This window comes from Athene cunicularia (genome assembly GCF_003259725.1).
Source record: "Athene cunicularia isolate RWA chromosome 12 unlocalized genomic scaffold, athCun1 chr12_part1, whole genome shotgun sequence".
In the NCBI taxonomy this organism is placed as follows: Eukaryota; Metazoa; Chordata; class Aves; order Strigiformes; family Strigidae; genus Athene; species Athene cunicularia.
The window spans coordinates 10,708,064-10,731,546 of record NW_020799116.1 but is presented as its reverse complement, the minus strand read 5'-3'; the positions used below and the strand labels follow the sequence as shown (position 1 = coordinate 10,731,546).

The 23,483-nt window shown below is 37.5% G+C and overlaps 1 protein-coding gene across 3 annotated transcripts in view; it reads right to left on the bottom strand.

The window, feature by feature from the left end:
• CNTN6 (contactin 6) overlaps positions 1–23,483 on the bottom strand; it is a 151,288-nt gene that overhangs the window by 88,892 nt on the left and 38,913 nt on the right. For all 3 annotated transcript variants that reach the window (XM_026857656.1, XM_026857657.1, XM_026857659.1), the window contains exon 3: positions 2,961–3,087. In XM_026857656.1, the coding sequence (XP_026713457.1) occupies positions 2,961–3,087 (127 nt within the window). The remainder of the gene's footprint in view (positions 1–2,960; positions 3,088–23,483) is intronic.

The window sequence follows — 23,483 nt, the reverse complement described above, 5'->3', positions numbered from 1 at the left end:
TATAAGAGACAGCCAGTATACATTATTTCCATAGACAAAGAAAATAAAAAAAGTTTTAAAACTATTGACTGTGTACAAGACAACAGAGGTTGAAGGCACTTTCAGTTCTACTCCACTTTTGAAGCAGAATCTGCAGTGAGTCAAGGGACAACATTTTAGTGAAAAAGTACACTATAGCAGGGTTGTAATTTGTTTTTTCAAAGGTATGAATAAGACAAATAGATTTTTTGGGGTTACTGGGAATCATTCTACAATTTTATGCAATGATTATAAACGTACTTTATGTCATTTGTAATCATCTTTGTGCTTGTGTTCCCCTCACTTTTAATTGTCTGTTACAATTATCTTCTGTGGTACTTTGATTGGGAATGAATTTGAATCTGTTTATCTTATTTTATTCCATCATTCTATGTTATGTTAAAATATTAAAATATTGTTATAGTGAATAATGTTTATTCTTGCCTTGGGTTTCTTATTTATTTGTTCAACTGACTGTTCTCTGTGAAGATTTTTGAGGGAATAAAATCCTCAATTTCCAATTTGCAGGGAAATTCTAGATTATGTGATTACTCTGGAGAGCGAATATGAGTTCAGAAAAAGAGAACTAAGCACCTGAAACCAAACAGAAAATGTCAAAATACTGCAAAAAACACTTCCTTGGCAGGCTCTAGGTGACTTCTTTCTGTTTGGTTTTTGGGTTTTGGTTGGTTTTTTTGGTTGGTTTTTTTCTTTTTTCAGTGTGGAGGAAGGCTAGTTGTACTGAACTGAATGACTTAATGGAAGAGAACTGTGGAACTGTGATAATTCATGGATAGGCTGCAAGCAGAAAAACAAGTAAAATCTGTTACATAAATTACTTGATGATAATCTCTCAATCAACTATGACAGAAAAGCTTAAATGCAAACAATTATAGATCTGATTTGAAAGGTTATGTTTATTTATCACCAACATCACACAGGGAAACAGTTGACATAATGTACCTGATATAAAAATTTTGACTTTATAGAAAAAGGCATAATAGATAAAATGGTATTTTTCAGGCTATTTACACAGATTTTCTGCTTCTACCCATATTTTTGTTTACATCATAATCAGACCTATGTTTTCCGTTACTTCCTACAGTGTCCAACAGGAAATCAGTGTCCCTCATTTTTTATTACTTAGCCCTTACGCAATTCTTGCACTGTGGTTGTCAGACACACAGGATTTTGAAATGAAGTTGCAAAAGATTGCTACTATATTCTCTGAGTCTATAAGACTAATATAGTACATAATAAAATAAAACCTTTAGGAAATGTTAAGCATTTTTTTCTTTGAAGAAAAGGTATTAATCAGCATATTTATTTCTCGAAGAGGTGTTCAATATCAATATAGCTTGTACATAACTTTATTCCTGTAGTACTGGTTCTGTATTTCTGAATCAAAGAAAAACCTTGCAGTAGTCCTTGCTGTTCTTTTCCATCACTCAACAAAGGATATGATTAAAATTTCATACTGTACTTGATTTGTCTAGAATTGTTGGAACTTTAAATATATGGGCTGAATCCTTATCTGACAAAACTGGCATTAGCTCTAGTGAAATCAAAGAAAAGTGCTGAAGACTCCCCATGCCTTTCAAGTCATGGTGAAAAGCTCCCAGGTTGTAATAGAAGATAACTTCTGATAGTCTGATAACTTCTAATTGACCTAGATGGTTCAGGATCCATCCCCAGATGTTGATCTCATCTTTCTAGAGTAACTGAGTCTTTGCAAAATGTCCTTATTGTGCAAAGAAAAAAAAATTAATTAATGAACAGGTAGAAAGAGAAATATGAGTATCAGTTATATGATGGGAGGAGACTTCATAGCTCTTCTGCCTAATGAAACCTGCTGTCTTTACTACTTGTGCATGTGGAGTCCATGGTTGAAATACAAGAGTCGGTAATTTTTATAAGTTTCTGAGGAAGCTGCCTCTATAAATAGAGGATGCGGATGGATGGATGAACTGGAAAGAGTTGAAATTCATGACATGAACCAGTAGATGTTCATGTTGGAAACAGGAAGAAAAAATGGGATGGAAAATGACAGGATATCTACTCATAGGAATAGAAGTTACACTGTGAAAAGGAGATGACGTATTCCTTTACTAGCACAATATTTGAAAACAAATTAATACATGAAGTACCAAAGCCCAGCTGATAACTAGTAGTGCTACTTTACAGAGGAAGCTGTTGTGTGAGCAATTAAAACGTATTGAATAAATACTGTCTAAGTATTTGGTAGGACACAATTTTCTTTCATGGCTTGCATTTTATTTTTTTTTTAAATTTCTTTTTCCCAGACCATTATTTTCCTCATTCTTTTGTGAAGAAAGCACCTTGTCACTCTTTTCCAGATTTCCAGCTTTTCCTCTTATTAGACTCAGGTTTCCAGATCCTTGGTGCAACAAGCTACGTTTTAAATGATGAGTCCATAGTTATTGAATAAACAAAAAATCCTGTGTACTAAGGTTTTATTAGGTGAGTCTATGGGGTATTGTAAGCTAGATACCAGAGCTGTGCCTTGTTGTTTCTCTAAATAAACACTATAAATATATACATGAAATGTTAGAATTAGAAATGGCCAAAGTTGTTGCTCTTTTTCTTTACAAACATTTATTGATGTACGGAAAGTTTTATCAGATGCACGGCATTTCTGTTTTTCCATTTTCACAGCTGTTCTGTGGATGCAGAAGTAATTTTGTATGTTTTAAAATACTTTGGGGGCCATTTTCAATGATGTACTTTCTTTTCCAGTGTTAATTTTCTTAAGAGTAGACTAGCAAAAGTACTTTTCCTTCATTCCTCAAATTTACTATACCTATGTATACTCTCTCTGGCAGTGCTCGATACATTTTGAGGTATGGATGATGGTGTACTACTGATTAAAACACAGTTAAAAGATTTACAGTGAAACAATACTTTTTCAAAGTTGACTTCACCTGTAGTATGGGAGTGGATATCCTTTAGCCGTACAGTTCAGTAGGATTTCTGGATTTGCTGAGCCCATGGAATAAGTGATATCATATGGCTCTTGCATAAAAATAGGACCATGAAGGGTTTCTTCCCCTGTGAAAGAAAAACAATAATTTAAGATTAGATATCTTTAGCGTGTCCTTACACATAAAAGTGTCCTTTGGTGTCCTTTGCTTTCGGTCAAAACTTAAGGTTTGATATTATATTCAGCAGAGAATCCACCTCCAGACATTTGACTATTAAGGAGGAAATATTTCAAGCCTGATTGATAATAAAATTGCACGTCCCGGGTGTTGGTGATTTATTTTGCAAGTGACAGTGAAGACTAGCTTCTTTGCATATTTCCTATGGAAGCTATATGGCCATCTGTTAAATATCCCTCATCTACCTCATACTTGGGCTTTAGATTGTGCCTGGAAGCAGGAAAGGGTGAAGTCGTGGCTTTCTGTGTTTGGTGTTTGTACCTCCCTGCTTGCCTGGTGAAGTGGATGTGTCAACCTCACATCACCCTCTGAAAGCCAGGCAGCTCGCTGACCGCTGCCGAGCTCTGGCAGCGCAGACGTTTTGCTACAGCGGGTGAGAGCACGTGCTGTGGGAGAGGGAGAGGCAGGACCTCGAGCAGACCAGCAAGGCGCTTCTAGGTCAGGAGGTATGTCGTGGTCCTGGGCTTTCCTCTCCACTGCCATTGGCCTCTCTTTCTGGTGATGGGTTCCAGAAGGTCACACCACTTTCTGACGGAATCAGTCATTTCCTTCTCCTCTAACTCTTCACATCCTTCAGTATATTACTTTTGTATATTTTAGCTGGCCTGGCTTCAGGGTTTGGTCTGTGGCTTTTTTGTTTGTTGGGTTTTTTTTCCCTCCTCATTTGAGCCCTTTTAAAACAGGTATAGTATTAAATAAAGGTTGGTCATAATTTTCACTAGAATCTCTATCCTCATGGTGACCCACAGAGTCTAGTTACAGCATGTAAACACCAGGGGACAACAGACACATGGGCTGGGATGGAGACCAATTTGCTTCCTCAAAATCTAAGTGGTTTCTGCAAGGAAAACTTTCATGGAGATTGTGATTTTTTTCATGGCTATAAATGAATATGAATGACAGAACAAATAAATGATCCTAGATCCTTGATTAAAGCTTAGCCACTGGACAGTCCTTCAGTTGTCAGATGTCTTACGTGAATCCAAAAAACCCAGAAAGTTTGCAGTACAGTTACACAGCTGAGAAGAAGAAGTATTAACCCCAGAAACTAGTTGCTCTGCAGTTGTATTCTGTAAGCAGCACGGATGTTGGATGTAATCACGTCTGATTTTATTTGCCTATTTTATCTGTTTGCTGGTAATGAGAGCGGGAAGGTACAACCTGCTTTCCAAAGGCCACTGCTTCACACCTTGTGTTATCACTTCAGTCCCCAGGCTGCCGGGTGCAATCCTCTTGCTCTATAGCTCTGTAACTCCTGGAGGATTTTCTCAGCTCCTACAAATAGGTCTTGCTCTGACACCAGCAGAGTCTCCTCCTGCATCCCCAAAGATGATCAGCTGTCTTGATGCATTAACTCAGTGTGTACCCCCAGGCAGATCCCCAAGCGCCACCCCAGCCAGCTCAGCTCTGGCCGCTGGCACCCTGTCACCCCAAGCACCTTCTGCAGGGCCACAAGCAACTGCACAGAGAGCGCATCAAAAATCAGGTTGTCTGTATCTGCTACCAGCTGTATACATATTCATCTCCCTTTGTACTTTTCAACCACTTCAATCTATGTCCTCTAAATTTTAAAAAAGCCAGATCAGCATTGTTGTCAGCTTTCATCTTTTTGTGACACTTGATGTTTTTCTGAGAATCTGAATCCTGGAATTGTATGAATGATTTTTAGCTGGAGTGATGAGAATATAATATTTAAACTTTTAAAATATCATTGATTTTTAATCTTTATTTTATACCTGGAAATATTTTAACTAAACCAGAAAAGTTAAAAACTTCATCTTTCTAGGAGTATAGTTGGTTTTTACTGATCAGTGTAGTCAGTCTTTTCTACTTCAGTGGATCTAAAGCAAAGAACATCTGGCAAAACTCTGGAGAGTGATGAACAAATGAAAATGTTCTATACTTAAGCTTTTTTGACCAGAAGGCTTTTTAAGGAATGCATCTGATAATTGCAATGTTTTCCATATATCTTAATCGAGATGCACATTCCTGTGCGTTTGTTAGCCCGATTTACACTGTATATCCTTCAGAAACTCAGAAAGTAAGCCCAGCTGTGAGTGTGTTTTCATGAGCAGTACCTGTGAGAAATAGCCTTCAAGAGAATTGGAGTAAAATTCAAAGTAGCAGTCAAAAAAGATTGATTTGTTTTATACCACAATAGCTGTTTGGGTAGACACATCTCATTTTAAGAATATCTCATATTATAAAGGAGATAGCGTGGGCATACTAGGAAGAAAAAATACATCCTCTCAGTTTAGGATATAAAGTAAGTCAGGCTAGTAAAACAGCTGAGATGAGCTAGTGGTTTGACGATAAAATATTAAACTTGGCTGAACATTATATGTGATGTTATAAGTGACATAACAGACCATAAAATGCGGTAAATCACATAAAAAGTATCTGTTTCCATAACTTTTTCATTCTGTTAAACTTTGCAGGCTATCTGTGAACTTAGACTGCAAATATTTCATGATTTATCCATAACCAATGGACACAGGTGAAAATCTCAGACAATATGAAGCAAACGTAATGAAAGAAGCCGTTGCTCAAATACATTCAAGACATGATAGGCCCTTGCTGTTTACTTGTGGTGGGGTTACTCAAATAACTAAAGGTAGGTATGTGTTTCAGCCCTTACCTCTTCCAAAATCTTAAATTAATTTTTTTTTTTTAATTATTTATATGGTGGTTCTTCCAGGGGTCTTTAGTCACAGAGCAAGATGCTATAGGAAAAACAAATAACTCGTGTTTTACAGTTCCAGTTTTCTGATCAGAAAGATTACACGTCTCCCAATATTGACCTAAGACCCCAAATAATTTTTCCTTTATTTCATACTTTCAGAATCAAAGGATTGTAAAGTAAACCAGAACTATTTCCATTTCTCGTGGTAGTCTTTCTTGTAGAGAGTAGGGCAGAAAACAGTTTGTTCAGCAAACCATGTGGGGCAAGCCAGTGTGGCTCTCAGAGGTGGTGACTGGATATAGTAACATAATCTTTGTTTCTTTCCCTGCTACTCTTGTATTTTTAATCCCTTGACAAATTTTAAGATTTCTTTTTTCACTGTTTCTACAGTTGATCCTTTGACTTATCTTTGGTAGGAATCTTCTTCTCTTCTGGGTTAATTTACTGAGCCCATTAGTCGTTCTTGTTACCTTCCCAGAACTGCCAGTGAAAAGCTTTTCTAAAGTGCCAAAATCACCTGGAGATCTTTGTTTCATTTTTTAAATCAATGTAACTGAGTGGGTCTGAAGTTAACAGTGGTGAGCTACCTGATGTACATAAAAATCTCTGGTTTAGCTGATAAAAATATAAATATTTTGGTAAATTGAGCATAAAATTCCCATTTCAATTTAGACTCATTTGTCATTTGCAGACTTTTGAACATCTAAGTTCTTGTATCCCCTTTCAGTGTCCTTAGTACAGCAGACCCTTATTGTGTTGAACAAGGACACAATAGTTTACATGTACCCTAACAGCTCCTTTGCTGTAGACACGTCGCAGTCCCTATCACAAAAATATTGTTCATGAATTTTAGTAAAGGTGGCTTCATGCTATCATTTTGTTTTCTCTTTAATATCCTTTTCTTGTTGCCTGATCTGCTACAGAGAATAACACCAGATTTGTGAGAAATGATGTGCACTTTCAGAACCAATGGTGTATTATGAGTCCATCTCTTATTTATAGAAAAGGTCAGGCTGGTCATTTCTAATTTCCTGATGCATCCTTTTGTGTTTTGTATAGAGAATGGCCATATATTTCTTCCCCATTCTCCAGATTCAATACCAGTCATCATGATTTCTTCACAGGAAAAATGAATCTTTGTAGGACTGTTTACTTTTGTTAAGGTTTAAGTAAGTCAGATTTTTTAAAATCTATTGTAATATGAATATTTGATTAAATGTATCATTTTTATACATAAAACTTGTGTGCGAATCCTCGGTATGGTTCTTGACAGCAAATATAAACTCTTGTTATGAAATGTTTTATAAGAAGTTAAAATGTATTTCTTTATGATATCCAATCAGTTTGATCTCCATAAAGACCATAATTATGCTAGTCTGATTTCAAATCTAAAGTTTGAAAATGAATCAACATTCCTTTATTCATTATATGATCCTGTCTTCAGCCAATACAGAGATTAACAGAGTGTCAATGGAAAAGGAGGAAGCCTATTTTTTTCATAATTATGTATCAGCAGAAGATATCAGAGTGCTTTCCTCTCACTGCTTTATGGGCAACGGTTACTGGGCTATGATATTCATGTCAAATGTAGTCAAAGAGTTTTTGGATAGTCACAATAAATATTTAAATGTTTATGCACAGTCTCATCCAGACAAGGAGAATTAGACACGAATCTGGAGCCCACACTTAATCAACTTATTTTCCAGCCAAATTCTGCTCCCTGTTCTTTCCTGTTGTCTGAGTCTGTCTGGATTCTTACTTCGCTCCGCATGAGGTATCTGCTCAGCTGGAAATGCTAGGCACTACAGCCTGAGAGCAATGTAGGCTGGCCAAACCATACAGCCTGTGAGCGATTCAGGCTGGCCAAGACCCAGTCTGTAGCATATGTACAGATAACTTAGTAGACCAATATTGCAAAAGAGCTGACTTTTTTTTTAATCCCTTTGCTACCACAGATTTTCCTTTCTGGTTTTTGGTTGGTTTTTTTTTTTTTTTTTTTTTTTTCAAAGTGGAGTTGTAATTTCTATTACTCATTTCTATTTGGTGAAACTGAAAGTGTCTAGAAACATCATGCTCTGTTTGCAGTGAACAACCACGTAAGGCTTTAGGTTTCCTGTGTGAATCAGCACCAAGTAGACAAACTCAAGAGGATTCATTGCTCAAGGACCAGAAATGTACAGTTCTGTTCTGAGAGCTCCAAGGTCTGCAATATTTGCAGCTCCTGTGATTACTTCTGTTGCCATGATGCTATGTGGAGCTGCTTAGAGATTAGGAGTCCTTTGTGCTGTGTCAAGTAAAACAAGTAGCTACAGGTCTTGTATTGAAAAATCCCAAATAAATTATGGATTAGGGCTGTTTTTTCCTCACGTGGACTCATGCACTAGGCATGGAAGGCTCGTGCTGCTGCTTAGGCAGGTATGAATGTAGCATATCGGTGTATCCTTACTGAAGATAGGGACCTGCTCGAGCGGGTCCAGAGGAGGCCGCAAAGATGATGGGGGACTGGAGCACCTCCCTGTGAGGACAGGCTGAGAGAGTTGGGGGTGTTCACCTGGAGAAGAGAAGGCTCCGGGGAGACCTTAGAGCGGCCTCCCAGTACTGAAAGGGGCTACAGGAAAGGGGGGAGGGACTCTGCATCAGGGGTGTAGGGGTAGGATGAGGGGTAATGGGTTTAAACTGAAAGACGGTGGATTTAGATTAGATCTGAGGAAGAAATTCTTCCCTGTGAGGGGGGTGAGGCCCTGGCAGAGGTTGCCCAGAGAAGCTGTGGCTGCCCCCTCCCTGGAAGGGTTCAAGGCCAGGTTGGACGGGGCTTTGGGCAACCTGGGCTAGTGGAAGGTGTCCCTGCCCAGGGCAGGGGGGTGGGACTGGATGATGTTTAAGGTCCCTTCCAACCCAAACCATTCTATGAAGACTGTAAGAATAAAGAGGCCGGAATAATGGTAAAACCTGTATTCTAAAAAGCTTCTAAATGCAAAACTGCTATAATTCACATAAGCAAACCAGATAAGGATGAATTTATCCAGGCTATTAAGTTGCAGGAAAGCTGTAAATTCCAGGGGTAGTGAGTTTCTAATGAATCTTTCTTAATGTGCCTTAGATAGAGCCTCATATCTGATCCAAAACATTAATATGACTTTATGGGCCAAAGCTGACACCTGATTAAAAGGCCTCTTTTAAATCAGCTTGATAGTAAAACACCTGTCAGTTCTTGCAAAAAGGATGGGGCAGGTGAGTTAGAGACTTCTTCCTTGTAATGACAACATGGGTAGAAAAAATATAAAAAATCCAAACGACTTCAAAATCTGTTTAATTTTCTTCACAGCCAAAGACATTGCTAAGTTTTAATTGGAAGAGGGGGAATTTTTAGGGCCCACAGATTTATAGACGTGATGGAGTCTTTCCCTGCAAGTAACACTGGGGCTTTTGATTGAATGTTGTCAGAAGCAGAATGGAATGATTATTTTCCTCATCAAAAGCCTGGATGATGTAGCTCAAGGACTTTAAAAGGAGCATGACAGATGCAAAATGAGAGGTAATGGATGAGACACTGTTTGATAACAGGAAAGCATAAAGTAACACACATCAGTTCAAGGAATCAGATAACGCTGAAAGAGGAGATGAGAAAAGAAGAAGCAGAAAAGAGCCACGAAAGCATTCTGTAAAAAGAAAAACACTTGTCAGTACTACAGGCAGTGGAGGCAGGCTTCCCTCCTCTCCCTCTCAATGACATCCAGTTCTCTATCAGAGAGAGAGTGAAGCAGGAGACAGATACAGAGAAAGGGAGATTAGAAGAGATGTTATAGGTTTGAGCAGGCAGAAGCAACCTAATACCTGTAGGATTTTCCCAAAGGGCCTTCAACTTTTATGTGTTTTCTCCCTTCAGACATTGATGTACAGAGCTCCAGAGACACAGGGCTCCTTTCAAGTTTCAGTTCTATTGAAAAAGTCAAATTGAGAGTAGTGGTGAAATTCCACATTGTCTCTGTTTCAGACACCAAAACCAGAAAGACACTTAGCTAACTCTGATGTAGGGAGAAAGGTAGACATCGAGGAGGTGTGCAGGGTGAAGTCCTGGCCCTACTGAAGTCAGAGAAACTCTCAGTAATGAATTGAAACTTGGCGTTCCAGCCCAGGTTTTATATACAAAGCTGTCTATAAAACCCCAGTCAACAGTGCAAAGCATCCCTTTCATGTGGGACGCAGTAGGCTAGCGATACCCTTTCCTCACAGATTTGAAAAATAGTGAGGGTAAGCAGATGAAAGGAGGCATAGCTGTGAACCTGCGATTTCCCAGCAGCAGGGCTGGAGCCGTCACCTCGAGGACCTGCCTTGCATCTCCTCTTCCCGTGCCTGGTGCGCAGAGGTTGCTGTGGCTCACCCAGAGAGCCACGGTCTGGACGGGAGATTGGAGATATAACTTGCAAGACTGGAATAGTTAGGGCTCCTCCAGCCCTGGCAAACAGCACAGAAATGTTACATGTCTTCAACGACAACAATTCTGTATCCCCAAAATTTTATTCCTTGAAAAATTATTCAAATATTCCAATATTTTTCCTAATATTTAAACACAACCTATATGGTGGTGTGCATAGGGTGAACTGAGGCTAATGTGTCAAGCTACCCACTCAGGTTATATATGAACTGCACGTTTTCCTGAAGTACTTGGGTGTGAAAACAAACAATAAAAGTATAAAATATGACTTTAATTACTAATATAACCAGCTCTCAGGGTTGCCAGAATCTAGAATATAAAGTTAGGGTGTAATATATCTCAGGTAATAAATAAAGAAGTATTATGCAAAACTGACCGTATTCTTGAATTAGGAGCCTTTTTCAATTAAATATATATTGACAAAAGATTTTGTGAAAATCTGGTGCTTCAAACATTTTTTAAGCATTCTGTTACGATAACCAGCATTGCTCCAACACTTTGAGCTAACTTTCTGTGAATATAATGGGGTATCAGTGAATATATTACCCATCTGCATTTTTGTCTAACAGATACACACAATCTAATAACAAAATAATTAATGTTAGATCTCTAAATGCCAAAATGTGAAGTTTCTTATAATATCATACTGACTATAGCAATCAAACTCTTACTTCACATTTATATGATAGTAACCGCATTCAACAGAAACCCAAAATATTCTCTAAAGTTTCCAGACCAGGAGTTCAAGATACATTGAAAGAAAATTGCTCATAATCGATGCATTCTGGATAGCATTCAATGGAGCTTCACTAATTTCCACTTTTGGCTATAGATGAACACAGATTTATTGCGGAGGTACACGTGAAGGTATGATAGACTGAATAGGTATAGGGGCTATAAATACACCCGTGTGTGAACTGTATTAATAATGTAATATTTTATTTTTAAAATAAAAAAAATGTGGAACAATGATAGAATTACTAACAGTGCATGACTGCATTGACTTTGTGGAAAGATATTATGAAAACTTTTGTACTATTGTGCAAGATGTAGGCAAGATAAAGGAAGCCTTTTCATTTGTGCAGGTGATTTGTTTTATGTCATGATCTTGGTCATGTCCTTCAGATACAGAACCGTTGTGGAACAGACATCTAATTACGGAGACAAATATCCACGATGAAGTTAGAGGGATGTGTCTTTATGATGTATAGTAATCCTGACATGCACTCTTCTCAATGAAATTTCATTAGTTTTTGTGTTACTAGGCAAGATGAATAAATAATAATGAACCTTTTTCAATCTACTGCACAAGCATTTTGTTCACTGTAATTTCAGTTATAAGTGAGACCTAGATTCGATGACAGATACTGTTTGCTGCATTGTACTGTTGTAATATTAATTTGGCACTGTTGCCAAACTGACTGAAGGCTTAATTCAATAATTTACAATACAGGAAAAGATAACAGCTATATCATTTAATATCCTGACAGTTAAATAAATCCACCATTTTGTTTCTCTGTAACTTTCTTTTTGGTGCAAAACATAAGTGTGCTAGGAGGATGGTGATTAAATAAACTCGGATAATTTTTGCCGCTGCTAGTGTTGATCAGCTCTAGGGTTTTGTGTGATGACTCCAGAGCTGCATTGCAACTATTGATAGATGCTCTGTAGAGAGGGAGAGAGAGCGAAACACTAACTTGAAAAAGCATACAACAATATAGCAAGCTACAGTTTTGCTTATATTCAAAATGGAAAGAAAAAAATATATTTTTGAAAATTTCTTCCAGCCTTTAAGCTCCATTTCAGACCCATCTCAGTCTCTTCATTAAGCATCTCGCTTTGCAGCCCTACGCTCCTATCCAGTGACTCTGGAGACAGAGGGAGACAAAAGGGAATTGCTCCATCTCCTCTTTCCTCTGTATCGTGAGCAAGCCTAGGGGGTGGAATAGCTTTGTCTCTCTTTTCTCCCTTTTTCTATGTTAGGATAGATCATCTGAGTGATTTCAAGGAGTTAGACTGAAATGTCTTGTTCCTCCACCGCCCTGTTCTTGACTAGCCTGAGGTATCTGGGACAACCAAGCCTTTTAATCTTGAGATTCATTTACACAAATCTTTACCATCTTTCACAGCACTTCTCTTCCTGCCCCATGGCAGAAAGACTTGGGGAATCTGTTGGAAAAACGTTGAATAAATACAACTGAATTTAATAGGACACTTCTATTTATTTATTTATTTGTTTGTTTGTTTTCCCCAGTGTGACTGAAATTTCAGTATAGAAAATATGCAGCAGCCTGATGAATGCTAAGTTTGGCTGAAAATTTATAGCTAGTGGTATATACATTTTTATGCTTTGTCAATTTTTTTCTTTTTCTGTATAGAGGCTATGAGCCAAAATGCTTTGAAGTCAGTGAAATCTTTTCATAAACTTCAATGGACAATGAATCAACCCCTACTGAACAAAGTATAAGCAACTGATGCTCCATTTTTTCTTAGTCTTCCCAGTGTGAGGAGCACACTGTACCATGTAACATATATTTGTCCTATTCTTACGTGTGTATATAAACGTATAGTACATATACATCCTTCCAAGCAAAGACACACACATGCACACTGTAGGGAAAGAGGGAAGAGATCAGTTAAGAAGGTCTCTTTGCTCTTCTATTTATATTGACTGCATACTACGTAATAAATTATATTTGCTGTACTAAATACTTTGGTGTTTGAAAACTGTACCAATTCAGTGTGTGATAGCTGCTGGATATTGATGACAGCTGCATCATTTTCAGGCATGTACTTAGTAGCAGAGATCCAGCCACATTGGAAGAAAAAAGTAATGATGAAAAAGGCTAGTTTGCAAATAGTTTGAATATACTAAACCAAACAATGATTCCTCTTTTGTTTCTAGAGGGCACACTTCATAATTTGTTGTAATGTGAAGTGGTATTTTGGTTTTTGCAGTATTATGAGTCCCAGACCTTGTAGAAATCTAGATGCAATCACCATTATAAAGCACTTAAATTGCAGGTGGATGCTTAAGCTCTGTGTACATGTTATTTACATTTTGTCTATTTACTTTGAATAACGGGAACAAAATGGCCACTTCATAGATGCTTTCTTTTCCCACTATGGCTTGAATAACAGACACGAATAAAGCTAGTCAGGAACTAGCTTTAAGAACTTGACATCTGAAATTATTTTGTATGTAGATAGAAGGGTTTATATTCTGGAATAATGCTTAGAAATAATAGATATCATGAAGATAATAGAAAAAAACATGTGGAGAAAATTATTTATTTATTTTTATTTTTGTGGTCCAAATCACTACCATAGCAAAAATCCTTAGGACACAGGAAGATCTGATACAGGAATTTCAGGCTGCCATCTACTTCTTGCTTTCAGATGATTGAGAATTTGGGAATAAAATCTTGGAAAATAAATCATCTTAAGCAATTAAGGTAATGTCAAACCAGGCAAGATTAAAAAGGTCTTTATTTTCTTACATATAATTGAAGAAGAATGCTAGAGATATTTATAATATTTTAAACCTAAGTCAGATCCTGATTTAAATTAGATTAATCAGGCAGGATATTATTGAAATATTTATCGTATTGACTGACTGATTACATATGCTTGTCATCACAATATTGACATCCACTTAGTAGATTGAAACTAAATTTGGAACTCAAACTACAACTAAAAAAATGGTCTTTCTTGACCAAAAATCAAGCACAGTCTATTGCAAAACTGACTATCGGCCGGTGAAGAAACTCAAGGGTCAAGCAGAAATATCTCTTCACTTGCCCTCCGAGCCCTTTGTATTGCCATACAGACAGAGAACTGCTGCATGGCTTGGAGTGTACGGCACACTTCTCTGCTTCCAGGGGATTGTGCTTGACTGTGTCCATTATCCAGACAAGAAGAATCATCCCAGTTCAGCTCTGCTTTGGGCATTGCATGTAAGATAAAAGTAGCGGAATATGGAATATAGTATTCAAGCTCTGTGCCATCTCTGCTCCTGTGGTCTTCTTTAGGTGTCTACTTTTGGCTGACTCTCATGTCATCAGTTGGATGCACCTTCAATCCGAGCCGGTATGGCTGTTCTGATGAGATGTCCTTTCCTGTGCAGCATCACCTACAGATCTGCCTCACCCTTAGAATATTTATGTTTAATTATTATTTTGGCATCCTGGCAAAAACATTCACAACTATCATAAGCAGCAGAAGGGAAATAGTGATTTAAACAGTCCGTATCTCAGAAAAATCTGGTTGGGATTTCACGGAACATAGCTTTACCATTGCAAATTTACTGCATTTCAGAAACCTGCTGAAAATAGTGAGGTGCAATAACCCCCCATGAAAGGGCATCATAATCCTCTATTGTGGAAGATATTAGGCAACAAAAATATAATTAGCATTGTATATTTTGTTATTGTGTCAAGCACTGAAAGCTCCCAGGCACTTTTAAAATAAATAGAATAAACGGAGATAAATGAAACTGAACCCTGTTAAATATCATCAGCTAAGATCTGCTTTATTACTGGCAATTAAACAGTGAAAGTCAAAACACAAGCTATCATTATCACTCATTGATTAAAAACCAGTTAGAACATTGCATTTCGAACTAACCTACCGCTTTGCTCATTATGTATTTCAGCATGAGCAACAGCACAATATTTCAGAAATAATTAGGAACACAGCATAAGCGATCAGTGCTAATGTTCTTGAATAAAATTGCCAAAGCAAATGATTATAGATCAGCCAAAAGACACTATTTGAAGCCATCATCTTTTGTGACTATTTAATATCTTCATGATGATCTTTTTCTGAGCAAACACAAATGAAGTTAAAGTCTTTTCAGTAATGGCATCCTAAAATTTAGCAGAAGCCACAAACATAACTTTGTAAATGCTCATTTTTGGAAAATAACTGCTAGCAGTTGAGTTGCTTGGGTAATTTTTGTCTCTATTCTCTGTTTTAAAGGAGCTAATATCTGCATTTCTGATGTATGGCAAGCTGGGAATGTCTCACTGTCAAATTACTGTTCTTTTCCATTCAAGTAAAAAACGACCTTTATCCGATCTGTTCTCAAAAAAATGACAGCATAACTAGCAAAACAAAACCCAGCTGAAAGGAGGGGGGAAAAAAATGCAGGCTGATAGGGCTGCACTGAAATTCTGCTTTGGAGCAGAGATGGAAAGGGAAGGGGTCATCATGCAGGGCTAACCTGACCACGACAGGGCTTGGAGCCAGGTGTGCGTGAAGTGGAAACGTTGCTGGCCATGTCAGCAGGCTGAAAAACCTGAGGAAAACCGGAAAAGTGGAGACATGTACCATTATACCTTTAAGAGAGTCCCTTTCCCTTTCTGATGTCAATGTTTGACATTTTTGATGCTATGATATATTCTTATAAACAGCAGCAGTCCAAAATACAGTTTTCTTCAGGTGTCCCTGTTAATTCTTCCTGAGGTTCTCACTCCAGAGAAGAGCCTGTAGAGCGTGGGACGATGTGCCACTTGGGGAGATTTTGTGTGATTTGTCCTCTTGTGTCTCTTCTGCATATGTTTCCAGAGGGAAACCAGAACCAAAAATGCTTTCCATAAGCAGATACGAAAAATTCCATATTTCTTGTACCTGCTTAATCGCCAGTGCCAGTTTAGTTGATACCTCATTACCTTCTTAACTGCATCCTTTTATATCTGCTTTCATTATTTGTTGTAATCTGGCAACTTTAAGAAACATGAATTAATGATTTATTAATAAAAATATTTCTAATTTCATCCAGATCCTAAAAGTCTTTGCTTTTATTGTCATCAAAATTATTTTACAAAACCATTTTTCCAGCTGGGATTTACACTGATCCCTCTATGCTACTGTATTTAATGCTTAGGACACACGTTGGTTTATACCCTTGCCCGCTATTTCATTTAAACTCCCTGTGTTTTAAGCAGCTGACAAAACCTAACCTAGGCTTTATGCCTGCTCCCCATCTGGAAGCCTTACAGAAAGGACAGTCTGAGTGCAGACAGAAGAACCGAGTCCAGGTTTAGGACTTCCTCATGCTTATCTCAGTCCATTGAGTTCTTGGCAGTTGTGTACAATTTCAGTGCTTGGTCTGGAAAGAGAAGTAGATCAGGCACTCTACATTCTGAATAGCCTGATGGGAGCTTTAGTGTGGGGACAACAATGAAATGCAGGGAAAACATTTCATAGGTATTACTTTTTGGTAATTTTTCTCTAATCCAAAAATCACAAAAATGCTGTAATTCTGCAGAAATCTTGCACACTTGGATTGCATATTTTTCCTAGCTACAGTAGGAACTGATAGCAGGCTGCTAAATTACTGCTTAATAAACCACTAAATGAGTGCCATCTAAGATAACGGGGCATTAAATGACGACTATTCAGGGAAAAAGTAGAAGTGCAGAAAGAACTGCAAGAGGACTCTCTCTGCATAGAGGGAAATTGGATTAGTCATCTCATCTATGCCAGTGGTGAAATTCAAAGCAGATGAAGCAGATTTGAAAAAAAAGGAAAGTGGTTTGATGCTGTAATGTGCCAAAGGAAAAAGTACACTCAATGTGGGAGCTACTTCTCATCACAGCAAACTTGAGCTGTGGCAGAGAGTGTTTCAATTATGGGGATAATACAAGAAGCAAAATGTAATAAATGTAAAGACAAAATAAAACAAAATGCAAAGCCAGAATCCAAAAAGCATTAAATAATGTAAAAATTATATTATGAATAAATCGGAAGCAATAGAGGTGGTGGAGAATTTCAGGTTGTAAAGGCCAAAGGACAGGTGTTACTGGCATTCGGGCTCTTGATCCCCTGATTTCAGTGGGGTTTAGGTATTTAAGTACCTGTCCCTCCCATAAGAGTTAGGGCCCTGATCAAAACCTGAGGAAAGGCACCATAAAGGTCTATGAGGGACTGCTTTGTTTCAGTCCATACATCACAGTCTGGTGTCATCCATCTACAGGAAAGGTTGTCCCAGAAGGCTGAGAACATATTTGCTTGACTTGTAGGAGTTTGAAAATTGTATCATCTTGACTGATACTTAATGTGTCTGCTGTGTAGTATCACCCGTAGAGTTATGACAAACGGTCTGAAGGCCATATTTCTGGGGAATGACATAATCAATGATAGACACTGCTCTAATTTAGGTAGGTTTAGAGTGCAGAGTTTTAAAGGAAAGAAAGGAGGGTATTACGTTTCCTCTCCTCAATAATTGCATCCGACTGAATTTACAACATGTCTTGTTTTAATGCATTTATTTTCTGCATACTAGTATTATCACGTCTCTATTATCTTGAAAACTATACAGACATTTTAGTAAAATGTCAGTGCAATATAACGTATTGTTGTTTTATTATTTTGACTTGCAGTGAACATCCAGCTTCGGGCTGACAAAAGTGCTTTTTTTCTCAACTTCTCCCTATAAATTAGTTATGTATATGCACAGTGCATATTTTACATGTATCAGACTGTGTCTTGAAATCTCGAATCAGGTTAGGTTTCCTTAAAATATATATGAATTTCAGTTGAGTTTTGAATCATGTGGTTTAGAATTTTAGCCAGAACTGTAAAATCAAGTTATTTTAAGTTTAAAGTTTATTATATAAATGAAGTTTATTATATAAAATGGGAATCGGGCTGAATTCTGTTCACGGGATTTCATTCCTTTCCATACAAATGTTACGTGCTTACCTTACAGGTCAGTCTTGATCTGTAAAACACAGTAACATTCAAAAAAATTTAAGGGTCTGGGTATTTAACTTGTGAAGGTATTAAATTCAAATCTTCAAAAATTTTAATCTGCAGCTATCTGTACCTGGAGGTGTTCAAAAATTCAAGAACATGCATGTTCTTTATATGAAAGCTTATCCAGCTCCTAAAGTTGTACTTCTGTATATCTTCAGAAATTATCAATTTAAGCATTATGTCATGGAAAGTCTTGGAAATAGATGTGGAAACAAAGATGAACCTGAAATCCAGATAAACTTCATGTGGCTTCAGATTTTATAAGGGGTGCTTTTTTAAGATTTGTTATAAAAGGAAACTTCCAAGAGCAGGAATAAAATCAGGTTTGTTGTTTGCTCTCTGTAGTTTGAAATGTGTTTTAATAATGTGGAGGTATTCCTGGTCCCTAGGTCTCACTGTGCACTTTTAGTGCTCTGTGATTATTCTTAGACCCTCTAAAGAGAAGACATTGTTGATACTGGTCAGCAAACCTTGCAAGCCAGCGGCATCCTTGGAAATAAAATCTACTTCAGTTTGTAATCAGATTGATATGGTATTCAGGAGATGTACCTTTCTTTAAGGCAAATTTGTGGAGATATATACACCAATATTTCAACTGCAACACCACACACAATTTGGTATACTGTCAATTTATCTTCAGAAGAGGCTGGGGGTTAATTCAGTGAAAAAAATTAATGTAGACTAATTAGAAGATGACAGGTTATAGCTGAGAAGGTCACTTGTCAGGCAAATATGAATTCAATATCTATTGCATAAATGACTACATTTTCTCTGGCCTAGAGGAAACTATTTGTGTTTGGCAAAACCACAAATGTTTACAAGGTCATAGAGAAAACTCTTTTATTTCTACTACATTCAGTGTAAAGCTGAACAAATCTAATTAGAAACAGCAGTTGGAGGTATAATGTTATATTCTGATTTCAGTTTCATAGTATCAGTGATTTCAGTAACTTTAGACTAATATGACTGAAATATGAATCTGATTAATGTTTAATGAGATGTTACTAGAGATTAACCCCTGCAGGGTTTTTTTCACATTGCCTGTGCTGGTATACATTTTTTTTATAAACTAGCAAAATTGGCAAAAGTAGCAGAAGTAATAATTTATCAAAATACTATTGGCATAAGTGTATGAAGTGAGACAATATTAGAGGATGAAGAAATTGCATTCCATAAATCACTGTTGTGTTGGCGGGAAGGCCATCTAAGCATGTGAATCAAAGTTTGGATAGATTTTACCCTAAACTACGAAGTCTTTTTTGAGGGTGAGTTCAGGGCACAGCCTATGAGATGGAAACTGTACTGCAGTCTGGGAGGAGTGGCAGCCTGGATATCTGTTGAGGCAATGAGACAATATAAACAAAACTCTGTCCAAGAGCAGACAGCAATTCAGCAAAGGGGATGCAAGTTCCAAAGGACAGTGTTCCCTGATTTTATAACATGCTTCTATTTTCTGTGACAGTTCTCCCAAATGATAATGAGCTTTGCATTGGCTTTTAAGGAGATCCAGTGGCAAACGGCTTACCCATACACAAGATCAATGCATATAAATAACCTGCAGTGCAAAAAGGCTTCGTAAGGATGCTGAAGCGCCTGCGCCCCTGCCTGCCTCAGAGAGCCTTCAGCTGTAAGATACGTGGCTGATAACAGAGGTGGGAGGGGATAGGAAGTAAAACATCTCCCATGTGAGGTGGATAAAAGAAAGGTGAAGCTGCTCACAGAGCAAACCACCCTTTGCTTTTGAACCCTCCTTTTGCTCTCCAGCTGCCATCCCGCTCCCGCACTGCCCCATTGATGGACAGGCACTGGCAGCAAAAAATGGGCTCAGGGGGACATTTCCAGCAGGTGAGGTGGGATCTGTGTAAGCTTGTAACACCTCCTGTAACTTCGGATTTCTTGGTACTGTCTGCTGAAATCAGAAACGCGAGTGAACTAATGAAGGTACAGAAATCAAATTTTACGTAACTATGGCACTGGTGTGCACATGTAAAGTATATGTGTGTGCAGAACAGCTCCGGCATAACAATTTCAGTACTAATATCTGCTACCTTTTTACACATTTTAACATGCCAGTAAAATGACTACAGAATTAATTGCACAGAAAGAAAGCAGAGTTTCTTATTTTCCTGGATCTGTGTTGTTTGCAATATACAGAATACGTCAGATGTCCTATCACTGAAAGAGAATCATCTTTACTCCAGACACACACCAGTAAGCCCCTAACCATTAACATGAGTGTTCACTAATGACTCAAGAATAACCTTTGTGTATCTTCTGTTTGTTTGGGAGCAAAAGTGAATAATGTTCCCACACAAATAATGAAGTGATGTTGCATATTCAGAGAAAATATTATCCCAAGAAATAGTATGCTATATCTGATCTTATAGACAATCATTCTCTGAGGAGAAAACATTTTAAAGCTATGTAGACTTTCCTTGCTGGTATCTTGAATAGTTGGATTACTTCAGTAATCTTTCACTTGCTCAAAATCCTCCTTCTTCTTTCGTGTCTACTTTGGAACCATCAAGTACAATTATTCTATTTCTAAGGACTTCCAGGACTGCAGTGAAAGGTGCATTTGTCATTACAAAAATATCTTTGTCCATGAAAACTTGTCTTTCCTACCTATGGCAGCTCACGCCATGGCAAAACTCATAGGAGTCTTGATTAAAAGACCTGGCTGTCTTACATAAGTAGAAATGAATGACTTACGGTAATTATAGCAGGCTGAAAAGCAGGACCATGATGTTTGGAGCTAAACAATGTCACAGATAGTGCCTTAATTAGCAGGAAAAGTGATTTAGCAGAGTAATATTCTAATACCAATTCAATTGCTACAAATTATTAATAACAATAAGCACAGAAAAACCAAGATCCACTAACAATGAGATGCAATATCTGTCAGAGGAAAACATAGTGCCCCTTTAATAATGAGATTGTAATTAGAATAGAACAATAAAACATACATTAATGTTGAACAAAGGACAAAATACCATGGTATTATGCTATGCAGGAGGAAAATAATCCTATTGCCAAAATTCTAAAAGGGTCTAAAATTCAAGTAAAAAAAGAATAAAATAAAATAAAAGAAAATAAAAGGCATAGAGATTAGGATTAAAATCCATAAATTTAGCTCTTGGTGCAAAGGTGGTAAAACTTGAGACAGCGTCCATCTTCGTCTGCCCCACTAGAACAAAGGCTGTCACCTCCAGGTGGATCTTGCACAGATGGAAGGAGGCAGAGAGACCCAGAGAAGCTGGGGCTGCGGGTCTCACGTGTGTCTGAAGCCCACCTCCACATTCACAAGTGTGAATGTTCTTTACTTGCCCCCCTCTCAATTCCTGCAGAAGACGCTGTTAATTTGGTTTGGATGCTAATTATGGTAGTCTTCAACTAGAGCAATTACTAACATAAATTCTGAAGTGGTAGGTGTGGGGTTTTCCTCCAGTTCCTGAAACTAACACCATAAGAATTAAACATTGGATTTGATTATTTTTTCTTTTAGATTTTAACCGTAAAGTTTAATGGAAGAATATAGAATAGGGGAGTTCTGGAGGGTGAACAACAGTGCAAGATAAATAAAAAGAGTCTGTTTGCACTATTATTTGATGGTTTAGGACTATAATCTAGTCTCATGGAAAATTTGTACTTGTCCTGTGATTTTGATTGTATTTGGAGCTGATAGAGCCAAAACTAGGAAAACTGTAAGATCTGAATGGAATAAGACCAATGAGAGGACTGTTTTACAGATTGGAAAGATGTAATAGCCTCAGTCAAAGAATGGTTCATTGCTATCCCAGATATTTTCATTCATCCAGCCCCTGCACATGGCCCCACTAGACTAATTCATCCATATTTTTCTCAAATTACAGATCAGCATGTGCCTCAGAGATGGTTTCCCATAGACACACCAGCAAGCAATTTTAGTGGTAATCACAAGAGTTTCTCTTCCAGATAGTCATGAAAAAATGCCTCACATCCCTAAGAGGTTTATTTTTGTAATGTAGGCATGATAACCACAGCCTAAATAATACTGTGCGCTTTGAAATTACTCTGTGAGCTCAAACTCTGTGACAACCACATTTTCTGTCCCAGGCAAGTGCCAACCATAATAATAATAATAATAATAAAAAAAATATTTTGTATATAAATCTTTTTCTGCTGCCAAGAGATTGAAGGAGAAAACGAAACATATTTTTGAAAACCTTGGTTGCAGTGATTGTGGTATCAAGCTTTCCCCAGGAATGTCAAGTAGGTATGAATGCAGTGAATTCCAAGAAGTTTTCAATGTTAATTTCTACTCAACAAGAAACACACACACATAAACAGCGATCAATAGTTGCTAAATGAAAAAGAAGTAGCAAATCGATAACTAGAGACATTTTATTTTCAAGCTTCTGCAAACAATGGAAGGGATGATCAGTCCGTGATTACGTAGAAGTAGCAGATATTGTTTCAGCTCTTAAAAGTTAGTGGGCAAGGTCTTCACTCGTGCCCGTGTGAGCAGATCTGCTGGATGGGAATATTAAACTGCATGGAAATTTGGCTATTTCTAAGTAAAGCAGATTTAATAGGGTTTTTTTTTTTTTGCGTTTCCAAGGTCTGTTTTGTGAAAACAAGTTAAATACTTCTCATTCTTACTATCCACTTACATTACTTTCCTGCTAGTGGAAAGTTACAGACTACAGCTGCAGACCTCTCCATTTCATGTAGGACGTGTCTATCACTCTCACCATAATATAATCTCACATTTCACATGCCAGTGCTTTAATTGAGGCATTGGTTGTGAAGACAAAAGAGAATGGATTTGACTATTAAACCCCGAGGAAATCCATGTTGGCAACTATCTGATTGCTGTAACAGTACGTTGGATCAAGATGGGGCAACCTCCACTCTGAAATGGGCGATCTCAATATCCAGCCCTGTGGTTTTAGTTTAACATTCATAAAGAAAGTACACAGCGCTAATAGTGACCGCTGCACAACAATGTCTTAAAAGTTAACTTAAAAGGGTAGCTTGTTATAGAAATGAAAGATCAGTCACAGCTTGTGGACTTCTTTCTGAAAGTCTCCAGATGTGAACAAAATCAGTGAACGACACCAGGGTCAGGGGAAAGTCCTATCCAGTGTGGGAGGCTACGGCGGTTGTACAGCTTCAGCTTGTTTCATGCTCAAATGTAGCTGACCTGGAGTTTTGAAAGCAGGCTCTGCACCAAATATTTATATTAAATGGAAGAATTATATTCAGTTACATTTTACTTAAAACCAGTTTGCTTCAGTAAACTATTTCAATGATATATTATTATGCCATCTTAAGTTTAATTTTTTTATACTTAAATTTTATACTGCTGGCAATAGAAAATGCTCAAAATATTTTACATGCTTAATCACCTGCTAATTTCAACTTC